The following is a 27,807-nucleotide window of genomic DNA, read 5'->3' as shown; positions in this document are numbered from 1 at the left end:
TATCAAAACATTTTAACTTAAGCAGATCAACAAGACAGGGATGCCCACTATCGCCCTTATTGTTTGCGTTAGCCATAGAACCAATTGCAGAACTGATAAGAACAGAAAATAAAATAAAAGGGATAAAAATAAAAGGCAAGGAATACAAAATCAGTTTATTTGCAGATGATGTTATAGTATACCTAACGGAACCAGAAACATCAATAAAAGAATTACATAAGAAATTGAAGGGGTATGGAGAAGTGTCGGGATACAAGATTAATGCAAATAAAAGTGAAGCAATGCCAATGAATAATGCGGATTTCTCAAAATTCAAGAAAGAATCACCGTTTAGATGGCAAATGCAAACAATACGATACCTAGGTATACAAATAAATAAAAACCTCAGCCAGCTATATAAACTTAATTATTATCCACTAATGAAAAAAATACAGGAAGATTTAGAGCATTGGAAAGACTTACCATTAACACTAATAGGAAGGATAAACTGTATTAAAATGAACATTTTTCCAAGGATACAATACCTATTTTAGGCACTGCCAATACACTTGACAGAAAAATTCTTTAAGGAGTTAAAGAAAATAATAAGGAAATTTTTATGGAAAGGGGGGAAACCGAGGATAGCACTAGATAAATTAACAGAATGGTATAGACAAGGAGGCTTACAACTGCCAAATTTTAAAAATTATTATAGAGCCGCACAATTAAGATATCTATCAGATTTTTACCAAACAAAAGAAAAGCCAGATTGGTCTAGATTAGAGCTAGACAAAATAGGGGAGAAGATACCTGAACATATATTACATAAATGGGATGAAAAATTGGTAAAACATAGGAATTCTCCAGTATTGCACCATTTGCTTAATATTTGGAAGAAGATTCATGTAGAAAGAAATAAAACAAGCTATCAATTACCAAAACTAATACTGACGCAAAATCAGCTAATCCCTTTTACGGTAGATAACCTGTCTTTTAGAGAATGGGAGAAAAAAGGGATTAAAAGAATAGAAAATTGTTTTTCGGGGAATAAATTATTATCCTTTGAACAAATGAAGGATAAATATAATATAACTCAAGATACAGTGCTGGCATATTACCAATTGAAATCCTATTTAAAGGATAAATTGGGAAGTAATCTGAAGTTACCAGAAGGAAGCAATTTTGAATATCTGATTACAGACACAATGATAATTAAAAAATTTATAACAAACATGTATATCAAATTACAAGAAAAGGAGAATGAGGAAATAAATGATAAAACTAAACAAAAGTGGGAACAAGATCTAAACATAAAGATAAAAAAGGAAACATGGGAGAGGTTATGTTTAGGAACTATGAGAAATACAATAAATACGAGATTACGTATGATACAATATAATTGGATACAAAGGTTATCACTCCTCAAAAGTTAAATAAATGGGATCCAACAGTATCTGACAGATGTTTTCGTTGTAAAAAAGAAATAGGAACAACAATTCATGCAATCTGGACTTGTGAAAAGGTGAAGAAATTTTGGGAAGATCTAAACCAGATATTAAATAAAATTACAGAAAGCAATATACCAAAAAACCCAGAGATCTTCCTCCTAAGTAACATAAAAAACAAAGAATTTGAACTTGATTTGGAGGGTGTACAAAAAAGATTTGTTAAGATAGCCCTAGCTGTAGCAAAAAAATGTATTATGTCAAATTGGAAATTAGAAGATAATTTGAAAATACAGCAATGGTATATAGAAATGAATAAATGTATTCCATTAGAAAAAATAACATATAGTTTAAGAAATAATATAACATTATTTGAACAAATATGGGAGCCGTACATGGAATATGATAGAGAAAACCTACCGGGACATCTATCACCTAAAATGACAAAAGGAAAAGAGAATGGAAAGAATTGACTCAGTGGAAGTTATTGTTCATTATTGTTGAGTGACAACATTGTTTGATGGGTTTGATGTATCTTGGACTAAGAGTTTTGAATGGATGGAGGGGGAGGTGGGGAGGGGAGGGGAGGAGGGAGGGGGGGAGAAAACGACACTGTATATATTTGAAAGGAGAAATGTGTATATCTTGAATAATGTGATCCATAGTGTGAAAAATAAAAAAAAAATTTAAAAAAAGTTATCCCTATGCCATCCATGCTCTGTGATTAGTAAGGGATTGCTTAAGATGCTGTGTGGGTGGAAAGGGAAGATTGAGAATCAATGCTCTTGACCCAATTGTGACTGAAATATTTTGCTGGAGAAAAATTGTCATTGGCCCATTTTCTTTGGAGTTCTGAAACCGTGCACATAATGAGTCAATCAGGTACGATAAAAACAATGGTTTTCAAACTTTTATTCCAACCCACATACCACCTTAGCAATCACAGAGCACCGATAGCATAGGGATTACTTAAAGTGGTATGTGAGTGGAAAGAAAAAGGTTCAGGAAGGAAGGAGGCATCAAAGTCAGGACTGCCAGGCTGGGAAATAGCTTCTGGCAGGCTGTGAGATTGATAAAAAGTGCCCTGTAACCAAGTAAATCATCCCACAATATTTATATATATTTATTTTAATTATATCTGTATGTGATTATCATGTGGATGTGTATTCTGTGCACCGCGGTCCGGAGAAACGCTGTTTTGTTGGATTGCATATAACCAGTCAGTTGAATGAACTTGAACTTAACAGTTCATTGTTGTACACAATGTGCAGATTCACCAAAATTCTTACACAATTAATGCCGGAGAAACTCAGCAGATCATGCAACCTCCCTAGGAGGTAAAAGCTAATTAACGGTGCGAGCCAGAGCCTGTCATTGGGAATCTGGGCGCTGTGTGACCCTGTTGAATTTTTCTAGCACTTTTATATTGCACTCGACCCCAGCAAATGCAGATTTTATTCTTTAACACCAGAATTCTCTTTGTCAGAAGGTGAGTTTATAAAGGTATACAAGATTATAGAGGCATAGATAGGGTAGACAGCCTGGGGCAAGTAGCAAACACCAGACGAATACTGTATGAGGGGAGGGATGTCAGGTGTAAGTTATTTTACACGGAGTGCAGTGGGTGCCTAGAATGCATTGCCAAGGGTGGTTGTGGTGAAGGTTGGTGCAATAGGGACATTTATTGTCAGATTACATACATGACATCACATACAACCCTGAGATTCGTTTTCCTGTGGGAGCGGCAGAATTACCACTTACCGGTAGTGCAAAAAAACCACCTGACTCAGCATACACATGTAAACAAATAAAGAAACATGAGCAAACCGTGCATTACAGGGAGAGAGAAAAAAATTAAAGTGCACAAGCAAGAGTCCATAAATGTTGTGGTTGAGGAGTCTAACGGTGGAGGTTCGGCAGGCCCATGGATGAAAGGAAAATAGAGGGTTACGGGTGTGAGGGAGGGAAGGTTTAGATTGTTGAGTAGGTTCATATTAGGTCAGTGGGCTGAAGGGCCTGTACTCTGCTGTAATGTTCTATGTTCTCATTTGCTGCAGTCACATGGGACTGAAGTACACCAATGTTATATGCCAATATCAAAGACAAGACGAATAAAAATTCACAGCTGCAGTTAGTGTAGGAGGAAGTGACATTTCAATAGTGCAGAGGATCGATTGGTGCCCTCCCCCCCCCCCGAGTAGTTTACGTTTAGTGTAGCACAGAAAGATACAAGAGCTTGATAGATGTTGGGGAAAAAAAATCACTGTTCTTCAACCACAAAGTTTCGGGAGTTTAGATTTACCATGTAGACTCGTGTAAGAGTCGCAGTTTTCTGGTCCAATTTTTCAGGTCACATTTTGGTGGAGGGGGTTGACTTTTACACGGGTCACCCTTCTGACCGCGGTTTGTGCCTGCGGCGTTGGGAGCTCAGATGGCCGGGACCGGGCGCTGAGTCCCCACTTGGGGGCGGCGTGAGCTTCGGTGGGTGGGTGAGGGATCAGGATCTTGGATGGGCGAGCGGTTGGGGCAAAAACTAGTGGGGGGGGGGGTCGACTTTGTCACGGGTCATAGGCAAACAATTTGATTTTTGAGCCAAAGAACAGGGGTGGGAGGGAGTTGGCTATTACACACGTGTAGACAGAAATGCAGAGAACTGCCGTGGGCCATCTTCTCCACCCCAGCTCCGTGAAGGAAGTAGACAGTGTGATAGGTGACAGTCTCATTTCTTTGCTTCTAGATTCTGACAGGTGAAGATTGGAACGTGGTGATGTACGATGGCATAGAATCCCAAGGTGGCGTCAACAGAGGGATGATCTCCTCGGTCTACTTCATCGTCCTGACTCTCTTTGGCAACTGTATCCTTGACGTTTTAAAACACAAAGTCCTGGTTTCAATGCGACTTCACAGGAGCTAGCTCCCACTCTGACACCACCAGCTGTGATATTTAATTTAGACATACAACACGGTGATGGGCTCTTTCAGCCCATGAGCCCTGTGTCACCCACTTACACCTACAACCCCAGTATGCTTTTGAAGGGTGGGAGGAAACCGGAGCATCCAGAGGAAAGCCACACAGACAAGAGGAGAACGTACAAACTCCTTCCAGACAGCAGTGGATTCAAACCCCGGTCCCTGGCACTGTAACAGCATGGCGCTAAGCAGTGAGAAGCAGGAAGGACTCAGTGGATCAGGCAGCATTGGCGGGTGGAAATGGTCAGTCAACGTTTGGAGTGAAAACCATGTATCAAGACTAAGGTAAAAAGATGAAATGATGTATATAAATGGGGAAAGAAGCTGGGCGATGGGCCTAGACATGATAGGACAGAAGGTGTGAGAGGTGCAGAGACAGGTAGAGGGAGAAGATTAGGAAAGTGGGGGGGAGAAGAAAAGTTGGAGAGAAAATAACACGCAACAAATTTTTTTTCAAAAGCTTTGCTTCTTGAAAAAAATTGGAGATTATGATCGTCAACTTCAAGCTGAACACAAAGATAATTTCAGATTTACTGTATTACATAGAAGTCAGAGAGATGTTAAATTAACTTCATTGAATTTATCCTGTTTAATCACATAATGAAGTTGACACATTACGTTAGTTCAACTGACCTAAAAATGTCTTCCCGCTGATTTTCGTTTGTACTCAGCATCTGATGCCCTCCACCCCCGCCATGTCAGTGTCCAACAATAGTCGGCCAGCATTGATGGATTCCAGTCGCCTTGATCCCATTTTTCCAGAGTCGCAATGTCCTGGTGTGTGTTTATCACCGACTGCACCAAGATCAACCGGGAAGTCCAAGTGTGAATGAAGAAAATCAATTTCCAATAACACGTTTCTCTTCACGGTTTCTGTATGCTTAAAGTAGACTTAAAATATTAAAGGAAATCACAAAAATAGGTTATATGTAAAAATGTGATAGTAAAATTTTAAGGTGATTTTCATGATCAGCGTCCCAAAATTGATAAAATACACCCAAAAATGTTCATGAATCAAAATCTTCGTTGCCCAGTGTAACTGAGTGCAGGAGTATGTAAAAGGAGCTGGGAATGTTTGAATCACATCAGTGTTCCTGCCATCAGATTTAAGGGTGTCCAAGAAGAATTTGATTTGTTCCTCAAGCTGATGTTCAACCTCACCCTGACAGTGAAGACAGATGTGTCATGGCAGGAATGGTTGGGGGAGTTAGAATAGTTGAGACAGCTGTTGGCAGCTGACTCGAGGCAGCAGGGGGTACAGATGGGGCTGATGGAGGGGAGGTTGGATGATGGATGCAGTGAAGAGAAAATATCTGACCTCCAACTACTGGGACTTAATCACTCAGGTTTTTTTGGTGTATTCTTGTTTTGACCTTCATGTTGCTGTTCAGACACCCTGCTGAATGTATTCCTGGCCATTGCGGTGGACAACCTTGCCAATGCACAAGAGCTGACAAAGGTACAAGACGCCAATTCCCCCAATGTGGGTGTTGGTGGAGGGATGATCGTGTTGGGGCTGGGCCGATTGATATTTCAAACGTTGAGAATGGGCTACTGTGATGTCAGTACCTCCAAAATGTCCTGTTAACTTTTCTGCCATAAATGAGGTTCAGTTATTCTCCTTTCTTCCAATTTTGTGCTGTTGGCCCCATCGTTGAGACCCTCACTGTGACTGGACCTGACCCATTGCTGATGGAACCCTCATTTTGACTGGACCTAACCCATTGCTGTTGGGACCCTCACTGTCACTGGACCTAACCCATTGCTGTTGGAACCCTCATTTTGACTGGACCAGCCCCATTGCTGTTGGAACCCTCATTCACTGGACTAGTCCCATTGCTGTCTGACTCCTTACTTTTCCTTGCTCAGTGCAACAGGTTGAGTAATGATGCACCTCCCTTAGCCCCCCACTGGGACAGTCACTAGGGCTTGAATCTGAAACCACCATCTCCTAATCCAGACATGTCACAATGAGGCAACAGATGTATGCTTGGGCAAAGTTATCTGCTGGACCACAGCAATGCTACGCAGCCTTGCCACAGTTTGCAACAGTCAGCAGTGCCGCAGCCAGTCAACAATCAGTGTATGATGTTACCACCACTGCTGCCCCACTTTGCCGGACAGTCATGGTTGTTCTCACTGTGTCGCCCTAGGATGAACAGGAAGAGGAGGAAGCGGCCAATCAGAAGCTTGCCTTGCAAAAGGCGAAGGAAGTGGCGGAAGTGAGCCCCTTGTCCGCTGCCAACCTCTCAATTGCTGCGTAAGTGGAGTCTGCTTAACGTAATGTTGTGGTCCAGAATAACGTGGATTTAATATCTTACCACTGCAATGAAGGCAGAGGTAAGAAATAAAGAAAATGTAAAGAAAGGAGGACACACGTTCCCAGTGTGGCTGCTTCCTTTGTGGCATGTTGGGGACTGTTGAATTGGACCACATTGTGAGAGCTTTTTCGTTTTTGGAAATTTACAGCAGCAGGAGTTCAGCATCCTGGAGAGTCCTTTACCTTGGCCATCTTTCTGTTCCCCCCCTCCGAGTGTCCACAAATCTACTGACAGCAGCCTTGAATGAGTTTGACGGCTTCCGTGACCTCAAAGGTTCACACATTTCTGGGTGAAAGGACTCCTCAGTCATAGCTAGGTGACCCCTTTTTTTTTTTACCAACGGCGATGCCCGTTATGGTGTCCAAGATGGTATGGGTGGTTGTGCCAGTTTGTGATTCCATTGTCCAGCAGGGACGAGTCGTGTGTGTGTGATTGCTCACATGGCGAGGCTCTGGTCCTGCTGGTCAGCTCATGCGTGAAATCAGGACTCTTCTCAGTGTAGGGTGTATAATTAAGATTAGCAGTACTGGGCAGCTGGTCGACCCTGCCACCTTGCATTGGAAGGACGGAACTTCCACTTGGTCCAGAAATGGGAATGATTAATTTCCCACCTGGTTGGTTCAAATCCATCTCTTGTCCTGGTAGGGGCATCAAATCGGCTCAGCCATAGTGTGGAACCCATTGGAAAATAAACGGGGGCAGCAATTCAGTTCACTGATCTGACAGGGTGGAGTAGGAAGGCGTTAAGTATCTCTCCCATTTGGTGGAATTTCTACTTCACGTATTAAAAGGGTTGAATTTCTCCGCAGATTGGCTGAGCTCGGGTGGAAACCTCAGTCAGTGCTGCATCATGGGTTCAACTTTCTGAATAAGGATGCATTTCTGGCCCTTAATTCCTTCCTCATCTGAAGAGGTCTCATTTTGGCCTCTATCCCCGCAAGATTACATTGTGGCCACTTCAGCTGCCACAATGGTTGCACCCTCATCTCTTAGTCAGAAGGTTGGGGGTTCAAGCCTAGGAGAGACTTGCAACACTGTTGGAGGGACTGTTGCTTAGATGAGATGTTAAACCAAGGTCCTTTCAGGTGGGGATAAGGCATCCCATTATGTTATATTTCAGGGGAACACTCTCTGGTATCCTGGAGAGTCTTCAACCCTCAAATAAATCTTCATCTGGCTATCGTTTTTCGTGAAAGTTCGCTGTCTATAAATTGGCCCGTTCGCAACTGTGACCTCATTTCAAAAGTATCTTAACGGCTGCGAGGTGCTTTGAGATATGATGAGAGGTCCAGTAAGTTGTGCGAGCTATGACCTCAACCCTTGCCTCCTTGGGAGTAACACCAAAGATGAATTTGCCCAAACTGGGAACTTGGCTGATCCCTCTTTTCACCACCTCCCACAAATATCCTTATTCCGATTAAATGAAAGCAGAGGTGTGCTATTAATTTGATCCCAACCACTGGGTCAGAGAGAAAGACGTACATTTCTGTTACAGCTGTCACATCCCTTTAAAGACATCCCAAAATGTTTTTGTAATGTCAGTAGCCAGCGTTCAAACAATTCTTAATTGAGGGATAAATATTAACCCCAGGCTGATCCGAGCCGTTCTTCAAGATAATGAATGTGGGATATTTTACATGAATTGGATCATGACGGCTTTCTTTGTCTTTACACTTTACCACAATAGGATGGCAGGGATTTATACATGGTCTAATGTCCTGCTGAAGAAGACACCCGTGTGACATGATTTGAAAGTACTATATATACTTGTGTAATCTTCAATACTGTGTAATAGTTGACCCACCCCCCCCCCCCTTTATTAGCTCAAAAATTGGGGTGTTTTTGTATGACCTGTATAAAAGTCAACCCTACCACCCCCCCCCCCACACTATTTTTGCCTATGGCTGCCCGCCCATCCGAGCTCCTAATGCTCCAACAGTGGACCCCCGCCCACTGGAGCTTCCAACCCACCCGACTGCATGCCCATCCGAACACCCGATAACCCGGCTGAGGATCCTCACCCCTGCCGCCCACCTACCAGAGGTCCTGACGCTTCGGCTTCCCACCCATCCTAGATCTCGATGCTTTGGTCACTCACCCACCCAAGCTCCCGATGCCTTTGCTGCCCACCCATCTGAGCCTCTGACGCCTTGGCCGCCCACCCATCCAAGCTCCCAACACCTTGAATGATGCAGATACTTACTAAGGTCAAAACTTTGCCTATTGAGCACATCTCCAGGGAAGGTTGCCGTTGGACAGCAGCAGCTATCATCAAAGACCCACACCCACCCAGCACACCCTCTGTTCTCACTGCTGCCATCAGGAGAGAAGTATTGGTGCCATAAGACACACTCGACCAGGTTCAGGAGTAGCTGCTCCCCCTCCACCATCATTCTCCTCAACGACAAACTCAATCAGGGACTCGTTTAAGGACTCTTACTTGTGGTTATCGTTTTCTTTTTGATCTCTCTGTATTGCACAGTCAGTTTGTTTACATTCATTATCTGTTTACAGTTCTTTGTTTACATGTTCACGCTGTGTACTTTTGTTTTAACTACCAATTAGTCGTAATTCATGCACTTCTGCAGGAGAAAGAATCTCAGGGTCGTATGTGATCTCATGTATGTACTCTGCCAATAAACCTGAAACCTGATTTGTCTAAAAGTCGACCCCACTGCCCTCCCCACCAAACTCCTTTTTTTAGCCTGAAAAAGTGGTCCAAAAAATTTGACTATTGCACGTACATTACGGTATATTGATTTCCTTCCACATTTAAGACAGAGATGAGAAAAAAATTCGTTGCCCAGAGTGTCCGTGGAATGCTTTGCCGCAGAAGATGGTAGAGGCAAGTTCTCTGGACAAGTTCGAGAGGGAACTAGATAAGGTTCTTGTGGAATTCTGGGTTATGAGGAGAAGGCAGGGTACTGATAGTGGAAGGTCAGGCATGATCTAAATGAATGGCGGTGCTGGCTCGATGAGCCGAATGGCCTACTCCAGCACCTATTGTCTATCCCGCTCTAACAGTTCTGTGGAAATACCTTCTCCAGGAGGTCTCCAGGAGCTCAAGAAGGCCGTATAGAACTTATCGAGTTGAGATGCAGTAATACTCAGCTTGCAACTGAATGCATTTATCACCCCCGTCACTGAGACAGAGTGAAATAATAAACAGGAAGAAACCAGATTTATTCTGAGCCAAAAGATTTTCCATTCAAAGCATGAAGTCACTGAGAAGCGACTGAAGATCATTTAGGTTGTGCACTGCACTTTCAAACCCAGTTCTGTGAGAAGCGATGATTTGTTTATCATAAAATCTTCGAGTTGAACATCCGTTTGCACTAATCAAATCTCCCTTTATTAGGTCTATATCCATCCACACCGAGCCTTTCTAAACATGTGTTAAACGAAGTGATTGTATCTGATTCCACCACCTCTGGCAGTGTGTTCCAGATACCCTCTGCAAAAAGAAGTTCCCTCAAATCACTCTGACTCTGAGACCTCACAGTGGGATAAAGAAACCATCTACCGTAGTTATGCCTCCTAGAATTTTATATACATCTTTCAGCCTTTTGCTCCAGGGAGGACAAGCCCAGTCTATCAAATCTCTCCCCATTACTAACGTACTTCAATCAAAGCACATCCTGCCCATTTCTGCCATATCCCACCACCAGAATCCTCCACTATTTCCACCATCTACTCCGTGATCCCTTCAGGCAACATCTCACTTGTGAATCCGCAGAGGCCACCTACTGCATCCGATGTCCCTGTTGTGGTCTCCTCTACACTGTAGAGACTGGACGCATTCGGGGAGATTGCTTAGTTCAGCACCTCAGCACTGTCCACTGCAATGGTATAGATCTCCCAGTGCCCACCCATTTCAATTCCCCACCCCAGTGCCTTGCCAACATGTCTGTCCATGGTCTTTTGCACTGCCAGACTGAGACCACCAACAAATTGGAGGAACCTCATCATCTGGGCACTCTAGAACCTGATGGCATTAGCATCAACTTCAAGTAGCTATTAGTCCCCACCTCCATCTATGACTCCTTTCCTCATTTTCACTCTCTCTCTCTCTCCCTTCTCTTTTCCCTTTTTCTCCTTAGAGGGGAAAGGACGCCTACACAGAGCCCCAAACATTTAAAGCCTGTACATTGGCAGTCAGGTAGGACCCTTCAGTGGAGTGCTATGTCTCCATTCCATGCTCCCCCAGGATCCACACCTGCCGCTACAGCAGCCCAACAGTGCTGCCATTCCACGGATCACAGATATCAATCAGAAAAGCATCCTTCCACAACCCTCTGCTTTTCTTTCACCAACTTACTTTTCAGACCATTTAGCTGGCTCACCTTGGATCCCAGGTGCCTTGAGCACCCTAGCATGTAGGATGTTGTCCTAAAGTCCATGTAGACAACGTCTCATACAATACCGTCATTGACTTTTCTCATTTAGTTCCCCAAACATGTCAGCCTCCAATGCATCTCAATAACCTACGTCTGGCTTGATAGGTTCATTTTAATTTTTAAATGTTGACACACACCACTGGAACAGGCCAATTCACCCCGACGAGTCCATGACGCCCAATTTACACCCCATTAACCTACACCTCGATATATTTTCGAAAGGTGGGAGGAATCTCACGCAGACATGGGGAGAGCGCACAGACAATGTGGGGTTTAAACTCGGGTCTGGTCTCGATCATTGGCGCTGTAAAGGCGGGGCGCTAACCGTCACGCCAACTGTCACCCAAGGTTCATTGTTCACGGTAGAGGGCAGATGAGTGGTAGAATCTGAGGGGAAGGAGCAGTTAGTGGAAATGTGAAGAGTATAAAGTTCCTTGGAATAGGATTTGTATAACACATGCGCTGGAAGGTCTTGGCGGCTCAAAGGCACTGATTCCATGCAGTATCTCTCGATTACTCTTCGAGATACACAAGAGCAGATCAATGATGTCTATCTTAAGGAGGGTGATGAAGAAGAAAGGAGTGATGGGAAGAATAGGAGAAGAAATTCTAGATCTTAGCATTTGGGCATGTCCAGGACATTCGGAAGGAAGATGTGCAGTGATCCTGGAGGGATATAGAGATAAAAGTAGGGGAATTACAGGGGGTTTTGAAAACGATAACGATTGAAGAGATACATGATCAGAATCTAGTGCAGTGGGGGATAGGTAAACGAGAGTCGTTGCAAGAGTGGCCATGGACAGCAGAGCCCATGGCTGATGGAGAACAATGATAGAGAGGTTGCCTCAAAGAGGATAGCATGGTGGAGCAGCTGGTAGAGTTGCTGCCCTACAGCTCCAGAGACCACGGCTCAATTCTAACCTCGGGCATTATCTGGGTGGATGTGAAATTGCGTAGGGACTCCACTTCCCTCCACAGACGTGCAAGGGCAGTAGGTTATTTGTCACTGTAAATTAGCCCCAATGTGTAGGTGAGTGATAGAATGTGGGAAAAAAGGGAGAATTTTAATTCACGGGTTTCTGCTCCTATCTCACGGTTTTATGGATTAATGTAGGATTTGTGCAAGTGTGTGGTTGATGGTTTTGATGGCCCTGTGGGATGGTGGGGGGGGGGGGAAGGGGAGCACTGTATCCCTCTGTGACTTCGTGAGTCGGCAAGACTCAGGGGTGCCAGTGATTGATGAGGGTTACAGCAACCGTTAAACTGAGGGCAGGGACAGTCAGTGGATGTGACGGAGACAGAAAGAAGCATCCGCTGCCATCGTTCACCTCTGGCTTCTGTTGAGTTCCGGACAGATGCCAGCGAGAGAGTCAAATATCGTTCCACCTCTTGGCCAATGGAACAGCCCCATGGGAGACCAATTTGGTCAGAGTGACTGATGTTGATTTGCACTTCTTCAAGTCAGTCACAGTAGCATTGCAAATAAATATTTTGGAATGGGCACATTCACACTGTAATTAAGACAGTTTTATTTGCTAAGTCATAGTCATCAATGCTAAACCTACTATTAAACTAATTAAAGCAAGAAGATATTTTCAAATATTCTCACAGATTCGATACTAATGATAATTTTATTGGAACAGTTTTGCCTCTATCAGCTGTGTCATTGAGGTTTATTGCATTTCTCCCCTCATTGTTGCCTCCCCTCACCTCTCTGATGCATGGTAAACAAAGAAGGCCATTTGGCCCATCCAACTCATGGACACCTTGGAGGTTTATAGCACAGGAATTGCCATTATTATAATCCCTGAAAGAAATGGGCACCACAGGGAGTTCCTCTCAGAAGATATCAGTGTATTGCCCTTTAGCTCTTTTGTTTTAAATACTTTATTTATAAACTTTTAATCACAATATAATCACGTTACATTCAATTGTAAAATACTTCAAAAAAACTTATACATGTGGTATTGATACTCCCGTTCCCCTCAACTCACCCCCTGCCCCCAAAGGAGAAAAAAACTGGAGAGTGCCAAGAAAATAAAACATTTATATGGAAAAATCTATTGGAGGTTACCAAGAAGTGAGGTCTTCTGTGACAGAATATAGTATATTTTTGGGGGGATGAAATGGGGTTTCCACAGCTTGTCCTTTTCCGATCCCAGTTGCTGCTGCTGACTGTAGAACTGATCTCTCTCTCTCAGAGAGAAAGAAAAAACCTGTTTTACTCTCTCTGCTTGCAAAACCACATGACCCTCTTAGAACTGCAAGTTCCCCTCCAGACTGTCTGCGGCTCTGACAAGCTCTTTCATCTGTTGCCTTTTTGTAACCAACAATCCATTAGTGAAGTCTCTTGGGCACTCTCCAAAGCTCTTGCAAAGGCTCTGAAGCCCTGACATGTCTAACATTAGTAGAGCTCCAGTATTTTAATGTTGTGACCTACACTAACAAACCCTTCCCCAATTTATCTCCAAAAACATATCTATATTCTCAGAGAGTCAATCATAGGTGCAAACCAAAATTTTGTAAATATGAGCTCCATATCTTCCAAAAAACATGATATTTATCTCGCAGATTATGTAATTTTCTCTATGGTCTACAACTACAAAGTTCTGCACGTCATCTTTCCATGCCTAAATCTCTTTTTGACTTCCATGTTATTTCTATACATTTGCCCATCAGCGCTTGAAGAATGCCCGATGACAGATCAGACCATGTGGAGCCAGTCCCATCCCAGATTCATTCTCTCTAAGTAGAGTGAAGGGGCTTGGTAGGGGCTGGGGGGGGTGGGTGGAAGCAAGTGATCTTGTTTGTCACGAGTGAGGGAGCAAAGCCCCACATCGCGGAGAAAGGTAAATCAGCTGAATTTGTGAAGTTCACCACTCTTCACTTGGAAATTTTCCACAGGAGACCTTTGGGCGAGGGAGAGGCAGGTTCCACGGTGATGCACAGAATGTTGCCATAGCTGGAGGGTGTGTTAGCTCAGGAAACTTATGCGGAGAAGTAGAAAGACAAGAATATCAAAAGTCTAACACTAGGATATGAATCCCCAATGACATTGCCAAGTTAACATTGTTATGAGCCCAGAGGACCCCAAAACCTAGCAGCAATATGTATTCACCAAGACAAATGGTTACTTAAACAAACGTTACTTTAAACATGAAAACAGGATTAAACTTTATATTAACTTAACCCCCTTCTAATTCTAAGCCACATGTACGTATATAAGTTCAGAAAAGTTCTTTGATTCACAGTCCAGTCTCACTTCTCATTCCTCCAAGTTCACTGTTGTAGGCAATTCTTATACTGTGCACAGAATTTAACATTTATGAATCTTCACCAGGGTTTGGTGCTTGAAAGGTAAATGACTACTGCTCAGGAAGATTCTTGTCAGTTTTCAGAGAGAGATTTGTTGCTCGTTGGACACCCACAACTGATTCCTTCCGATCAGCCACTTCAGTGTCTTGCCGAAGAAACTTGCGCCAACAGAGTTTTCTAGATGATAACCTCTTTCTTTCAGGTCACCGCAGATTTCCTTTTTGTTTCCCTTATTTCAAGTGAAACATTATATAGCCAGTCTTCTCCTCTTGTATGGACCACAAGGGCTTTGCCCAGACTGAACTAAGAACTCACAACCTGTCTTCAAAATGGGGTTTTTCCACAAGCTTGCCAACTTGTCCTGTTCCAGTCCCAGCTGCTGCTGTTGACTGTAAAACTGAATTCTCACTCTCTCTGTCTCTCAGAGAAAACCACATGACCCTTTGAGAACTGCAAACTGCACTCAGACTGTGGCACTGGAGCCCATCTTCTGAGTTCGTTCATCTGTTGCTTTCCAAAACAATAATCCATTACTCCACAGCATGTCCAATTAACATCCTTATAGGCATTCTTCAAGGTTTTTTCAAAGGCACTCGGAGCCTGGACTGTCTGGCTTTTTTTTTTAAATGAGATCTGTTTTGAATTGTTTATCTGTGACCTAACACTCCAACAATTTATCTCCTTTGAAACATATCTAGATACAATATAAAAATATAACATAATCTGTCACAACATCTATGTTAAAACAGTAGGCAGCCTGAGACCACATAAAGGCATCTATTTTATCAGTGGTGTATGAAATTACATTTAAAAGTCCTTGTGAGGAGGCTTCTGGAGGATGGTTGATCTCACCCCTGCGGTGGGGGCAGAGATGCACACTCTGCCAGCAGCTAACGGCCTGAACAATGCACTCCCAAAATTCCATCAGAAGTACAGCTGCTGCTACATTGGTGGGATGTGGACAAGTGGCAAGAAGTGAGTTGCTAACCCCTGGTTCATTCAGGGGCCTTGCTGTCCAGCGTGGGCGATCATGTCTCTTCATTCATCACCATCTCAGACCCTCCGAATTGTAGTTGTTGCGTCCCCGTTCTCCTTCAGTGAAAGCTCCATCTTTGAGCTGAGACCACAGGGAAAAATAACTGAAGTGGTTTCCCATTGCCTTCTTCAGTACCAGTGTTCGTACTGGACAGGTAACACTGGCCATTGATCTGTAGATTCATATACCCAGCGTTTTTAGTTTTACAACCATAAATTCCAATCTTTAGAATCTGCTTGTAAAAACCATCCACCATCTGCAATCCATGGCTTCACGTGACCCTGACTGGGAGGCTAAACAGGTACGACACCTTGCCTAAGGGTGTCCTGTAGGCTTTCGGGTGGGAGGAGCACCTTACACCTCCTTTTGCTGAGGAATTGCGTAGACCTGACACCGGGATAGAGTATTAGTGGAAGACAATGTTCAGGCTTTCTCATCAACTCTCCGCACATTCTGTCACTCACACATTGGGGCCAATTTACAGTGACAAATAACCTACTACCTTTGCCGTCTTTGGATCATTGGAGGGAAGTGGAGTCCCACCTCCCCCTCCCCCCCAGACAATGCCTGAGGTTAGGATTAAGCCATGGTCTCAGATTTCAGATTTATCGTCAGAGTGCATACATGACATCACATACGGTTGTATGACATACGGTTGTACGATTCTTTTTCCTGCGGGCAAGGCAGAATTACCACTTACTGGTAGTGTTAAAAAAACTGTACTCAATGTACACAAATTTAACAAATTGTGCAATAGAGAGAGGAAAAAAAATCAGTAAAGTACAAAAGAGAGTCCCTGATTGAGTTTGTCGTTGAGGAGTCTGATGGTGGAGGGGTAGCAGCTGTTCTTGAACCTGGTGATGAGAGTCTTGTGGCACCTCCACCTCTTTCCCAATGGCAGCAGTGAGAACAGAGAGTGCACTGGGTGGTGTGGATCCTTGATGATCGCTGCTGCTCTCCGACAGCAGCGTTCCCCGTAGATGTCCTCGATGGTGGGGAGGGTTTTCCCTATGATGTCCTGGGCTTTATGCTTGGGAGGGTATTGGTGTCCCCGTCCCAGACCGCAAAGAAGTGTGTCAACCCCCCACTGCCTAAAGTCAGATTACTTAATACTGGTGACTGCGGGACCTGATCTAATGAAGGATTGGCACTTCCAAGAGGGAAGGACTGGGTGAAGCGTGGAAGAAAGCTAACCTTGAACTTGGTGATGGTGCTCCCTTTGAGCTGAGCTAACTAAACCACTTGTTCTTTTTTTTGTCTTTTACTGCATGACTTTGTTTCAGGACTGGAAACCGTTGTGTACCAATTTGCTGGTTAATGTTTATTACTTTTTTTTTAATTGTATGCTTTTTATATGACAATGTTTGAAGATTAACCTGACTTTCCTGGCTGGGCTACATCGCAGCCTCAAGTCCCAAGTCACCTCATGGCTGGGATGGAGCATCAAATTTCGCTCCATGTTTCAGAAATACTCAGCTGGCTTTCAGCAACATGACATGAGATTGAATGGTTAGAGTATTGGATTTTTTGAAAAGGATATTTCACGGAAAGAAGAACAAACCTCAATAATTTGCCTTTTGATCTTGATTCTGTGCTCAATTCAGATTAAGGAAACGTGAAACTACCAACCTTGTGAAACACGAAAGTCTGCAGGTGCCGTGATTGAATGCTGGAGAAACACAGCAGGTCAAGCGGTTTACTTTATGGAGCAAGGCCAGAGATACATAACCAATGGAGCCTAAAACGCTGATTATTTAAAATTTAGACATTCAGTGTGGTAACAGGCCCTTTAGGCCCACAGGCCCGTGCCGCCCCATTGCACTCAATTGACCTAAGATCCCTGCTACGTTTTTGAAAGGTAGGAGGAAACTGTGTCACCCAGAGGAAACCCTCGCAGTCACAGGGAGAACGTGCAAGCACCCTCCAGACTGCCTGCTCTGGGTTTGAACCCCAGCCCCGACCGCTGGCACTGTGACAGTGTTGTGGGAACCACTACGCAAATCGTGCTAACGGTGCCACCCTCTACACTAACCGTAGGGGGCTTAAAGGTAGGTATCTAGCCCCTACACAATGCCCCTATGCTAACTGTTATGTAGGGCTGATGTGCTATCAATAACTTGAAAGACTGGAGTTACAGAACTGTAGGCTTTTATTTACAATAAACCTGAAGGTTACCCTGTGCTGTGAGCCAGGCTTTCTGGGGAGGGGTTATGGTGTTGGAGCCTTTATAGAGGGTCAAGAAGGAGGAGCCATGGGTACAGTCATAGAATAGGGCGGAGCCAGGTAAATGTTCATCACAAGGGTTCAACCCAAAATGTCAGTTCTGCATCTTTATCTTTGCAACATAAAGGACACTGTTTGACCTGCTGCATTTCTCCAGCATCGTGTTATTACTTTCATTGGCACAAAGACATGTTGATAAAACTTTACAATTTAACCAAGGTGGATTTATGCATCTCTCCGACGGACCTCCATTTGTCCTTGGTTGAAATGCAATTTAGGCTACATTTTGTACAGTATTCCCAAAACTGTTGACTTCATGTCTTAAGGAGAAGTGGATCAAAGTGCAGTCGTCACATCCAAGGAGGTGGATATCCTCAATGATAAGCAGGCCCTTGGGAGAGGGGTCACTGCCACCCGAGTCCAATCCTGGCTGACCTTTCTTCCATTGTTGTCCTTGCAGACTTCCGTACTTCACTTCACTGCATTGCTTTTCTGTCAAGTGGCAGAACCCAATCAAGAGGTGAAATAATATCTCAGGTGCTGGATGGTAGAAAGTGGCCTTTGCTGTGAAAAAAATATATATTATCCATTGACTTGGTTTAACAGTCTGAAGTTATTGAGGTTTTTTTATATGCTTTCTCTGATCTTTGAGTTTTCTGGGATTTGTGTCATCTATGACCACCATCGGGTGATCGGCTTACACTACCCTGTTTCTTGTCCGCTTTCTAATTCATCAGCAAGACCATAATTTGTGGCCCTTTGAGAAGAAGGCATTGAGCTGCCTTCTTGAATGGCTGCCGCCTTTGAAGTGATGGTGGTGTCACAGTATTGGTCAGGGAAGTGGCCCCAGGGTTTAGCCCCAGCGCTGATGCAGGAGCAGTGATGTATTTCCAATTTTGAATGGTGTGAGGAGGGTTTTGGGGTTGGGGCTGGTGGAGAGAGGGGGGGTTACTGGAAAGAAGTTCTCCTGCTGTCCTTGTTATCCGAGGCAGTAGAAGTGATGCATTTCAGGGGTGGTAATGAAGAATCTTAGATGATCTGCTGCAGTGCATGTTAGGGGTGGCGCACAGTTCAGCCTGGTCTACCACTGGTGGAAGGAATGAACATTTAAGATGGTGGATGGAATGTCAAGCAAACTGTCTGCTCTGCCTTGAATGGTGCAACGGAGTGTAGGATCAGGCCCATTACTGTTAGGACCCTCATTATTATCCTAATTTGTAGACGTGATGGTTAAGGGTGGGAGCCTCACCACAGAATAAGGAGTAATCCCCACAAAATTCATACGCAGAGTTAACACAAGATGAGCACTAAACAGCGTCATTTAGTTTGCATTGACACAGTGGCGATCCCATCAAATGGACGTCATGTGATTGGACTCTTCTTAAAGTCCTTGAGACATTGGCTCAAAAACAGGGATGTTATCCCAGAATCCAATACTCAAACCTTGAAGCCAATTTGGTGCGCTTGAATTTCAACGAATCTGGGTTTTTTTTTCTTTCCCAAGTGAGATCGTTGATTTTATCTGAAGTGAAATTAGCTGAAGATTTTGCAAACCCAGTGGAACCAGGACAGTCATGATCAGCAAGCGCTGGAATGTGTGCACTTCATTGCGTGTTTGGTAACAGAAAGCATTCTTCTGAACTTTGACACTCTTTCCACATGTCTGAACAGTGCAGAGAGAGTAAGAGCCCCTTCCCCTAGGACCTCAGTGTTCGAGAGTGATGTCTGCACTCAAATGTAAGTATCGATGCAGTGCAGGTTAGAAATTAAACCAAAAGACCAGCGTTCCCCTCGAAACATCCATAGAACCTGTACCAGAAATTGAACCTCTGTATAGTGTGACATACTTTTATATGTTTATTACATAAAATGCATTAATGCTGAAATACAGCAAATGTTGTCAAATCTGGTCCTCTATTTCCACGATGTGTTTATTTAAATCAATATTTAAACAGTTATAAGATAAGGATTTGTCTTTCTATGATTGTAACAATGCCATCAGTTTTGATGTAATATTTTCTTCCTGGGTGATTGTTTGGAGATAAAAATATATGTGGATTATGAATTACACAAGTCATGATTAGAATTGTCACTGGTTTTTATCACAGGTTGGCTCTTAAGTCTGGAAGAATCGGGCACAAATTCTTCTGGAGTAGCAAAATTGAGAGGGAGTTGGACAGGTTCTTTTTTTTTGACCATTGTGGGAAAACACGCAATGTACCCAAATGTCAAGGATAGAAGCACCTAAGCCACACCTGGAATGAGACGGACATTACCCTCCTCTCACCAGTCTCTCCGCTTAGAGCAAAGGGACACAATGTTCAATAAAGAATTTACATTTTCAAAAGGCTAAATTTAAAAAAGAAAATTCTACAGCTCCTTTCAGGACACCCCAGTGCAGACAATGAGTATTTTAACAGTCTGATATTGTCATGATGTGGAAAACTAGGCTGCTGATGTTGAATGCAGTAGATTGTCTTTAAAAATAAGATAATCTTTTTTTTTTAAATGTGGTTTGACGAATAAATTTTGATGCAAAGACATCAGGGCAATATCTCCCATTGTTCATTAGACCTTTTGCATCTCCCTAGGAAAACAGAGGGATTTTAAAATTTACGGCACTGGTTCTCACCCTTTTTCTTTCCACTCACATCCAACTTCAAGTAATCCCTGTGCCATCGGGGCTCTGTGATTAGTAAGGGATTGCTTAAGGTGGGATGTGGGTGGGAAGGGAAGGTTGAGGATCACTGCTCTGGGCCCAATTGTTACTGAAATGTTTTGCTTGAGAAAAATTATAATTTCCTTTGGAGTTCTGAAACTGTGCACATAACGAGTCCATTAGGGACGATTAAAAGAGTGATTTTCAAACTTTTTCTTTCCACCCACATACCACCTTAAGCAATCCTTTACTAACCACCGATGGCTTACCACTTAAAGTGGTATGTGAGTGGAAGGAAAGAGTTTGAGAACCACTGATTTAAAGTTTATAGTGGAAAATATTCTTAATGATTCCCACCATCCCATCAAACCCAGGAGAATAAGGTTCCAGCAACAATTGGTCCAGCTGTTTAGGTTAGGTTAGCAGAGAGACCACCATACAGAGACACTGTCCAATAACCAAGACAGCATGTTCAAATTTTATCATGGTAGCTGCAAAATTTCAATTCAGTTAATTATATAAATTTGGAATAAAAGTAAATCTTGAATGTACTGTAAAAAAAAAATTCCATCTGGTTAATTAATGTCACTTAGAAGAAGACTATCAACACACAGTAATTTATGACCCCTGATTACCCCTCAAAGTGACCCAGAACAAAATTATATTACAAAATTAGAATCAGAGCCCTACTTGTCAAAAGACTGTTCTAAAACAAGCAGTGCACTTGCCGTCCTTCCCTCGACCCATTCAAAATGCCACTGGTGGGAGCACCAATGTAACTGGAGAGAAGATGTTAACAGTTGAACACTTGACCTGGAAATGATACCAGGGATCACTGATGTTTCAAATTCCTTTTATTGTATTATACGTGATACACTAAAGGCAAAAGAAGATTTGCCATGAGTGTTGACCGGTGCCCCCAATGAGAGAAAGAGAAGCAAAAAGGAGTCTTTTTGGAGACACTGATTCAAGATTCATTTTTTGTCAAGTAATTTCAATCTTACATGAAATTGCCTGCCGTAAGAATCCCTATTAGTGTTGTCCAGAGGCCCTTACAGTAAGAGAGAAAGAGAAGTGGAAGGGAGTTCCTTCGGAGACCCTGAGTGTCCATGCATTCATCTCCAGCGTTCCACAGCCTCTGCAGCCGCACAGACTCCTGTTCGAACCATTGGCCGCTCGAGCTCTGGATCCAAAACCTCCAATCTGGAAGTCTTCAGTGCCTGAGGCCCGTCGGGAGCCCTTCTTACCCTCAGCACCCTCTCGAATCCCGCCTGCGATATCTGGTTCCTGTGAGCTAGACTCCAGCAGCCCGGATCCTGTGAGGGTCCTTCGGCCACAACAGCCCGCATCTGTGTAGTAGTACACAGGTGACAGCCTGGGTAAACTGAAGAAAGTATCCATAGAGTTCTACTGCATGGAGACAGACCTTTCAGCCCATCTTGTCCATGATGACTAAGCTATTCCCATTTACCTTTCCTCTCCATGTACCTGTCTTAATGTCTTTTGATCATAACAATTGTCCCTGCTTCCACCATTCCCTCTAGCAGTTTGATCCAATCCCCCACCACACTCTGTGTGAAGAAGGTGCCCTTCAGGTCCCTTTAAAATCTCTCCCCTCTAATGGCCTTAAGGGTAGCATGGTTGGCATAGCGGTTAACACAACGCCTTTTCAGCGCCAGTGATTGGAACTGGGGTCGAATCCCACGCTGTTTGTAAGGAGTCTGTGCATTCTCCCCATGCATGCGTGGGTTTTCCCCGGAGGGTTACGGTTACCTCCCACCAGGGGTGTAGGTTAATTGGGCAGCAAGGACTCATGGGTTGAAATGGCCTGTTACTGGGCTGTCGGTCAAAATTTTAAAATGTTTTAGATTCACCTATTCTCATTTTTTAAAAACTATTTTATTTAACTATATATACCTCTATATATATATTATATATATATATATATATATATGTGTGTGTGTGAGTGTGTGTGTGTGTGTGTTCCTCATAATTTTATACAATCTCCCTCAGAACTCCAAAATCATCTTCTAGATGAATCTTCACTTCCAAGAACCCTGTCTCTGGTTGAAACTGGTTTCCACCCACATCCCATGAGGTTGCTGGAGATTTAACTGTAAATTGCCTCTTCATGCAGAGAATGGACGGCTGTGGGATACATGTGAGGAAGACGAAGATGTAGAGTACAGGGAAATGGGACTGATGGGATTTCTCTGCAGGGAGCCAGTGCAAATCCAGTGGACCATATAGCTTCCTTCTGTCTCCTAATAAGCAAATAGGCTAGAAGACGAAAGAAAGTAATGTGACCTGTGATATAAAATAACTGCTCAGCGTGGAGTTCTTTTGGAGTTATGGCAGGGAGGCTGAAACCATGAGCATTGTTCTTGCAGTAGACAACCTCCTGTGTGTAGCCCACTCCCTGCGAGCCATTCCAGTGCAGATAGAGTTTCATTCTAAATATCCCCTGTTCTACAATATTCTGATTGGACAGTATTGCTTGAAGCTGTGGTCTTTATAAATGTACATTGGTAGATTGTAATTAACTGTTTCTGTGTTCGGGCTATTTTGCTGTCGTGAATGTGAATTCTGTTCAGTCTTTGTGCCTTTTCATTTTAATTTGCCATCAATTTTTGATGGGGTGCCTTCTTGATTTGCATTTTAATTTTTTTTGGCTGGTTGACTTTGCAGGTTGGAATGAAATGTAATGTCTCCGGTTAATGACGGAGGTAACGAGGGTTCAAGACGAGATTGGTTCCACCATCCCCACCCCTGTTCCCTCTCTGCTGCACATGGTGGGGCGCGGAGGGACTTGTGTAATTGGATTGCTATCCAGAGGCGTGGAGACACTTCCGATTCCCAAGGCAGCAAGAAGGCAAATTTAAATCTGGTTGGTTAAATAAACCATTGAGGGTGAAATTACTGCTACCCCATCTCTATTAGTATCCAGGCGAGAAAAAAATCCTGACACAGTCTGTCCAGAGTGTGACATCAGGGGACACCACAGCTGCCCTGTAAAATGGCCCAGCAAACAGTTCAAGACCAAAAGGTGGAGGTAAACAGTGGTTGCCCACATCCCATGACCAATTCCTGACTCACATCCATCCACAGTTTATGAAGGCGGAGTTAGAATTGTAATGATAGAGGGCTAGTGATAATCCCGGCCACTAGAGGGAGTCATAGTCGAGTTGTTGCAGCTAAGAGTAGATTCAAAATGGATGCCTCCATGAGGTCGTGAGCGCTTTAGCTAATAAAAGTATAGTTGCTATAATAGAACCATAGTTTTTTCATTACAATAAAAGAAACATCACACCTATCTAGTCTCTTGGAACACTGGCGCAAGCTTACTGTCGCCAAGGCGTTGCTTCAGCCATATGGCCCTCTCTTACCCTTGGAAAGGCACAGAACATGGATAGCAGGAGCTAAAAATAAAGCAATTGAATGTGCTTTTAGTCTTTCCTACCTGACAAAGCCGCTCTCTGAACTTTGTGCATTTAACTAATTGCATGCGACATGCTGGATTTTATTTGCGTTCTGGTAAGTAGACCCACACGGAGCCTGCCACTGCTACATGCTTAAATCTCCACTCTTTTGTTAATCTCTGTTTTGTGCTTTGTGCTTTGTGCTTTATTTCGCTTTGAAATGTAGTAAAACAAAACAATGAGAATACTTCTGCAAATAAAGTTAACGCTCAAATAGTCGTCTGTTATCAAACTGATATTGATAGATTTTTCTTATATGTAAAACTTGGATCAGTCTCAGGGTTCTAGTGGTGCAGAATTGTCAGACTTTTGGATTTTACTTCTCTTTATGCCCTAACATATTTTTAATTCAGTTTTTTAGATGATACACAGGGGTAAAATTGGTTATCCTATGAACTAGGCAAGTTTAAAGGGAAAGTGTGGGGAAATGGGGCTTCCATGAGTTTAAAGCAGTGGTTCTCAATCTTTTTCTTTCCACTCACGTACCACTTAAGTAATCCCATAGTAACCACACAGCACATATCGCATCCTATGCCACGGGTGCTCTGTGGTTACTAAGCGATTACCTTAAGGTTGAGAACTATTGGAAAGGGAGTATGGGAAATGGGGTCAAGGTGAATTTAAAGGGAGTGTGGGAAATAGGTCCCAGTGAACCAGTTGCTTAGCAACTGGAGATTTCTGGACAATCAGACTGCAGATTATTGGAGATTTCTACTGGATGAGGACACGTGGGGTTAGGTCACAGATCAAATATAATCGAATGGTCAGACAGTTGGAGGGGCTCCTGGTCTCAATTCTGTTTGTGGGTTTCTTCATCTCTCCCTTCACCCATCACAAGAATCTGTTGATAAGAATTTTCCTTTCCTTAGAAACAGTAGGCCATTCAGCCCTTTGATCCTGCTGCATTGTGAAAAAAAATTATGACCATCCGTTTGGCAAACTGAATTTCCCTCAGTGATGCCAAATCCATTGCTGTTGTAGAGAAACTGATAGGCTTTTATTCACCTCAGAGTGGAGGTCCGTCCATGCTGGTCTGAGGAGGGGGCTGTGGCTCAGTCATCTTTTATTCAGGGGTCAGTGGGGGTGGGGGGAAGGAGCCTCAGGCACAGTCAACAGGGCTAGCACATCCAAACGTATATACAGTGGTTTACCACAATGAACATGTCACAAAATTTATTGTTTTGTGGCAGCATCACAGTTCAGACATTTATATAAACCACCTTCCAAACAAAATTAAAATAGCGCAAGCCAAAGAAAATGTCAAAGTCAGGCGGTGTCTGTGGCTCCTTGTCATGGCTGTGGGGAAGAAGCTGTCCCTGTGCTCGCCTTCAGGCTCCTGTACCTTCCCCCCTGAGGGGACCAGTGTGAAGTGGGCATGGGGCTGGGTGGCAGGGTTCTGAGGACAGAGGCTGCCAATTTTCCGAATCTATTCAAATTTTTAAAATCTCTTCCTCTCACCTTAAACTGTGCACTCTAGTTTAAACTGTGCTCTGAGACGAAGACTATGACTCTTTAGTTATAAGACTGTAAGACATAGGAGCAGAAATGGGCTATTTAGCCCATCAAGTCTGCCCCACTGAGCTGATCCATTTCCCCACCCAGCCCCCCTGCCTGGCCTTCTCCCCATAGCCTTTGATGCCCTGGCTAATCAAGAACCTGTCAATCTCTACCTTAAATATACCCAGTTACCCGGCCTCCACAATCACCTGTGGCAACAAATTCCACAGACTTACCACCCTTTGGCTGAAGAAATTCCTCTGCATCTTTGTTCTAAGCAGACACCCTTCAATCCTGAGTTAGTGGACTCTTGTCCGAGACTCTCACACCATAGGAAACAACCTCTCTACTTCTATTTTGTCCAGGCCTTTCAACTTACAAAACATTTCAATGAGATCCTCCCACCACAATCTCCTAAATTCCAATGAGTACAGTTCAAGAGCTGTCAAACGCTCCTCATATGATAATCCTTTCATTTCTGGAATCATCCATGTGAACCTTCTCTGAACCCTCTCCAACATCATCACATCCTTTCTTAAATGAAGAGCCCCAAACTGTTCACAATACACCGAATGAGGTCTCTAGTTTTTATTTTCTCGTTTGACTCTATTCTCAGACATTTAGAGTTATTCCATGTCTAGAATCCAGAATTATTATAATTGATTTGACATATAATTTGTTGGCCATAACTGACTTTGGACAGTTCAGAAAAAGTATCGGAAAACTTTAACTCCGTTGTGTAAAAGTTTTCTCTGTCCACCATCCATTGTTCGGTTGATTTCCCAGCTCACGGGCAAGGTTGGAGGTATTTTAAATGCAGACAAACGCTGACCATGGTCCTGATTTAAACTTCCCGCCTACCTGCACCTGACCCACCTCCCCTGTTCACGTGACTGCCTTAATTCCCTCTTACACATTGGATCACATCGGCTTCTACCGCTTCTCCTGGCAGCATGTTCCAGACACCCACCATTCTCTGCATTTAAAAACTTGATTCAAAAACGACCCCTTTTATCTCGACACTGTGTTTCCGATCTCGATATTCCCTTCACAGTTAGAAACTGTTGGACCACATGCATTCCATCAAGCCCTCTAAACATTCAGCACCCTTCAACGAAATCACCTCTCATTCTCCTAACCTCCAGACAATATAGTCCCCATTTATTCTATAACTTTGAAAAAAGTATTTAGACATACAGCATAGTTACAGGCTCATGCCGCCCAATTACCCACCCAATTAATCTATACCTCCCCCCCCCCCCCCATCTTAAATCTCAGGAACCAATCTCGTGCTTCCAAGTTTATTCTCCCTTAAATAAGATACCAAAGCAGAAAATAATTTTGATAAACATAAAAGAATAATTATTCAGGGTTATTTGTACAGGGCCCTGGTGAGACCTCACCTGGAGTAATGCATCCAGTTCTGGTCCCCATATTTAAGAAAGGACATACTTGCTATAGAGGGAGTGCAGCGCAGGTTTACAAGGTTAGTTCCCGGATGGCAGGATTGTCATAGGCGGATAGGCTAGAAAGACTTGGATTATATGCGATGGAGTCTAGAAGGATGAGGGGAGACATGATTGAGGTATTTAGGATTATCAAAGAGCTTGACAAGGTGAAATCAGAGCACATGTTCCCAATGATGGGAGAGACTATGACTAGAGGTCATAGTTTAAGAATACAGGGAAGGCCATTTAACACAGAAATGAGAAGTATTATTTTTTACCCAGAGAGTTGTGGGTCTGTGGAATGCATTGCCACAGAGGGTAGTGGGGGCGGATTCATTGGATAGCTTTAAGAGAGAATTGGATAAGGCTCTTGAGGGCAGGGGAGTTAAGGGTTATGGGGATAAGGCTGGGATTAGTTATTGAAAGGGAACGATTAGCCATGATCCGATAAATGGCGGTGCTGGCTGGAAGGCCCAATTGGCCTACTCCAGCACCTACTGTCTATTGTCACAGACACATGCTTTGGTGGTTCATGGTTAGTGTTACAATCATACGTGGAGGTTCGTGAACCTTAGAGCTGTTGGATAGAACAGCTCTTGAATGAAGAGGTGCTGGGTTTGTTGACGATGGGGGAAAATCTGACTGTGGGTTCTGCAGTGGGCAGACGACCCCGTAGGTTAAACAGGACCGTCCGCAGACGCTGCAATTGCAGCGCAACGCACAAAAGAGCTGGAGAAACTCAGCAGGTCTCACAGCGTCCACAGGAAGAAAAGGGTGACCATCGTTTCGGGCCCAAACCCTTCGCCAAGGTACAGCGGTAGTGGGAAGGGGCTAGGGAAAGGGAAGATGGAGAGGGAAGGCGAGCTGGAGGAAAGGAAGCAAAAGAGAGACTGGAGGAGAGGGGTTTAACGGAAACCGGAGAAGTCAATGACGTCTGGTTGGAGAGTGCCCAGGCGGAAAATAAAGTGTGGCTCAGGCCCGATATATGGGTCACCTGTCGCTTCCTGTGGATGCTGAGTTTCTCCAATGCAGACAACC

At 43.6% G+C, this 27,807-nt stretch overlaps 1 protein-coding gene across 1 annotated transcript in view; it reads left to right on the top strand.

The window, feature by feature from the left end:
- LOC138758466 (voltage-dependent P/Q-type calcium channel subunit alpha-1A-like) overlaps nt 1-27,807 on the top strand; it is a 371,903-nt gene that overhangs the window by 168,990 nt on the left and 175,106 nt on the right. Inside the window, exons 15-17 of the mRNA XM_069927418.1 lie at nt 4,162-4,279; nt 5,786-5,853; nt 6,548-6,654. Coding sequence (XP_069783519.1) covers nt 4,162-4,279; nt 5,786-5,853; nt 6,548-6,654 — 293 coding nt within the window. The remainder of the gene's footprint in view (nt 1-4,161; nt 4,280-5,785; nt 5,854-6,547; nt 6,655-27,807) is intronic.

The sequence above is a fragment of the Narcine bancroftii genome, chromosome 3 (genome assembly GCF_036971445.1).
Source record: "Narcine bancroftii isolate sNarBan1 chromosome 3, sNarBan1.hap1, whole genome shotgun sequence".
Lineage (NCBI taxonomy): Eukaryota > Metazoa > Chordata > Chondrichthyes > Torpediniformes > Narcinidae > Narcine > Narcine bancroftii.
Note: the sequence above shows the minus strand (reverse complement) of the source record. Positions and strands in the feature narration are given on the sequence as shown.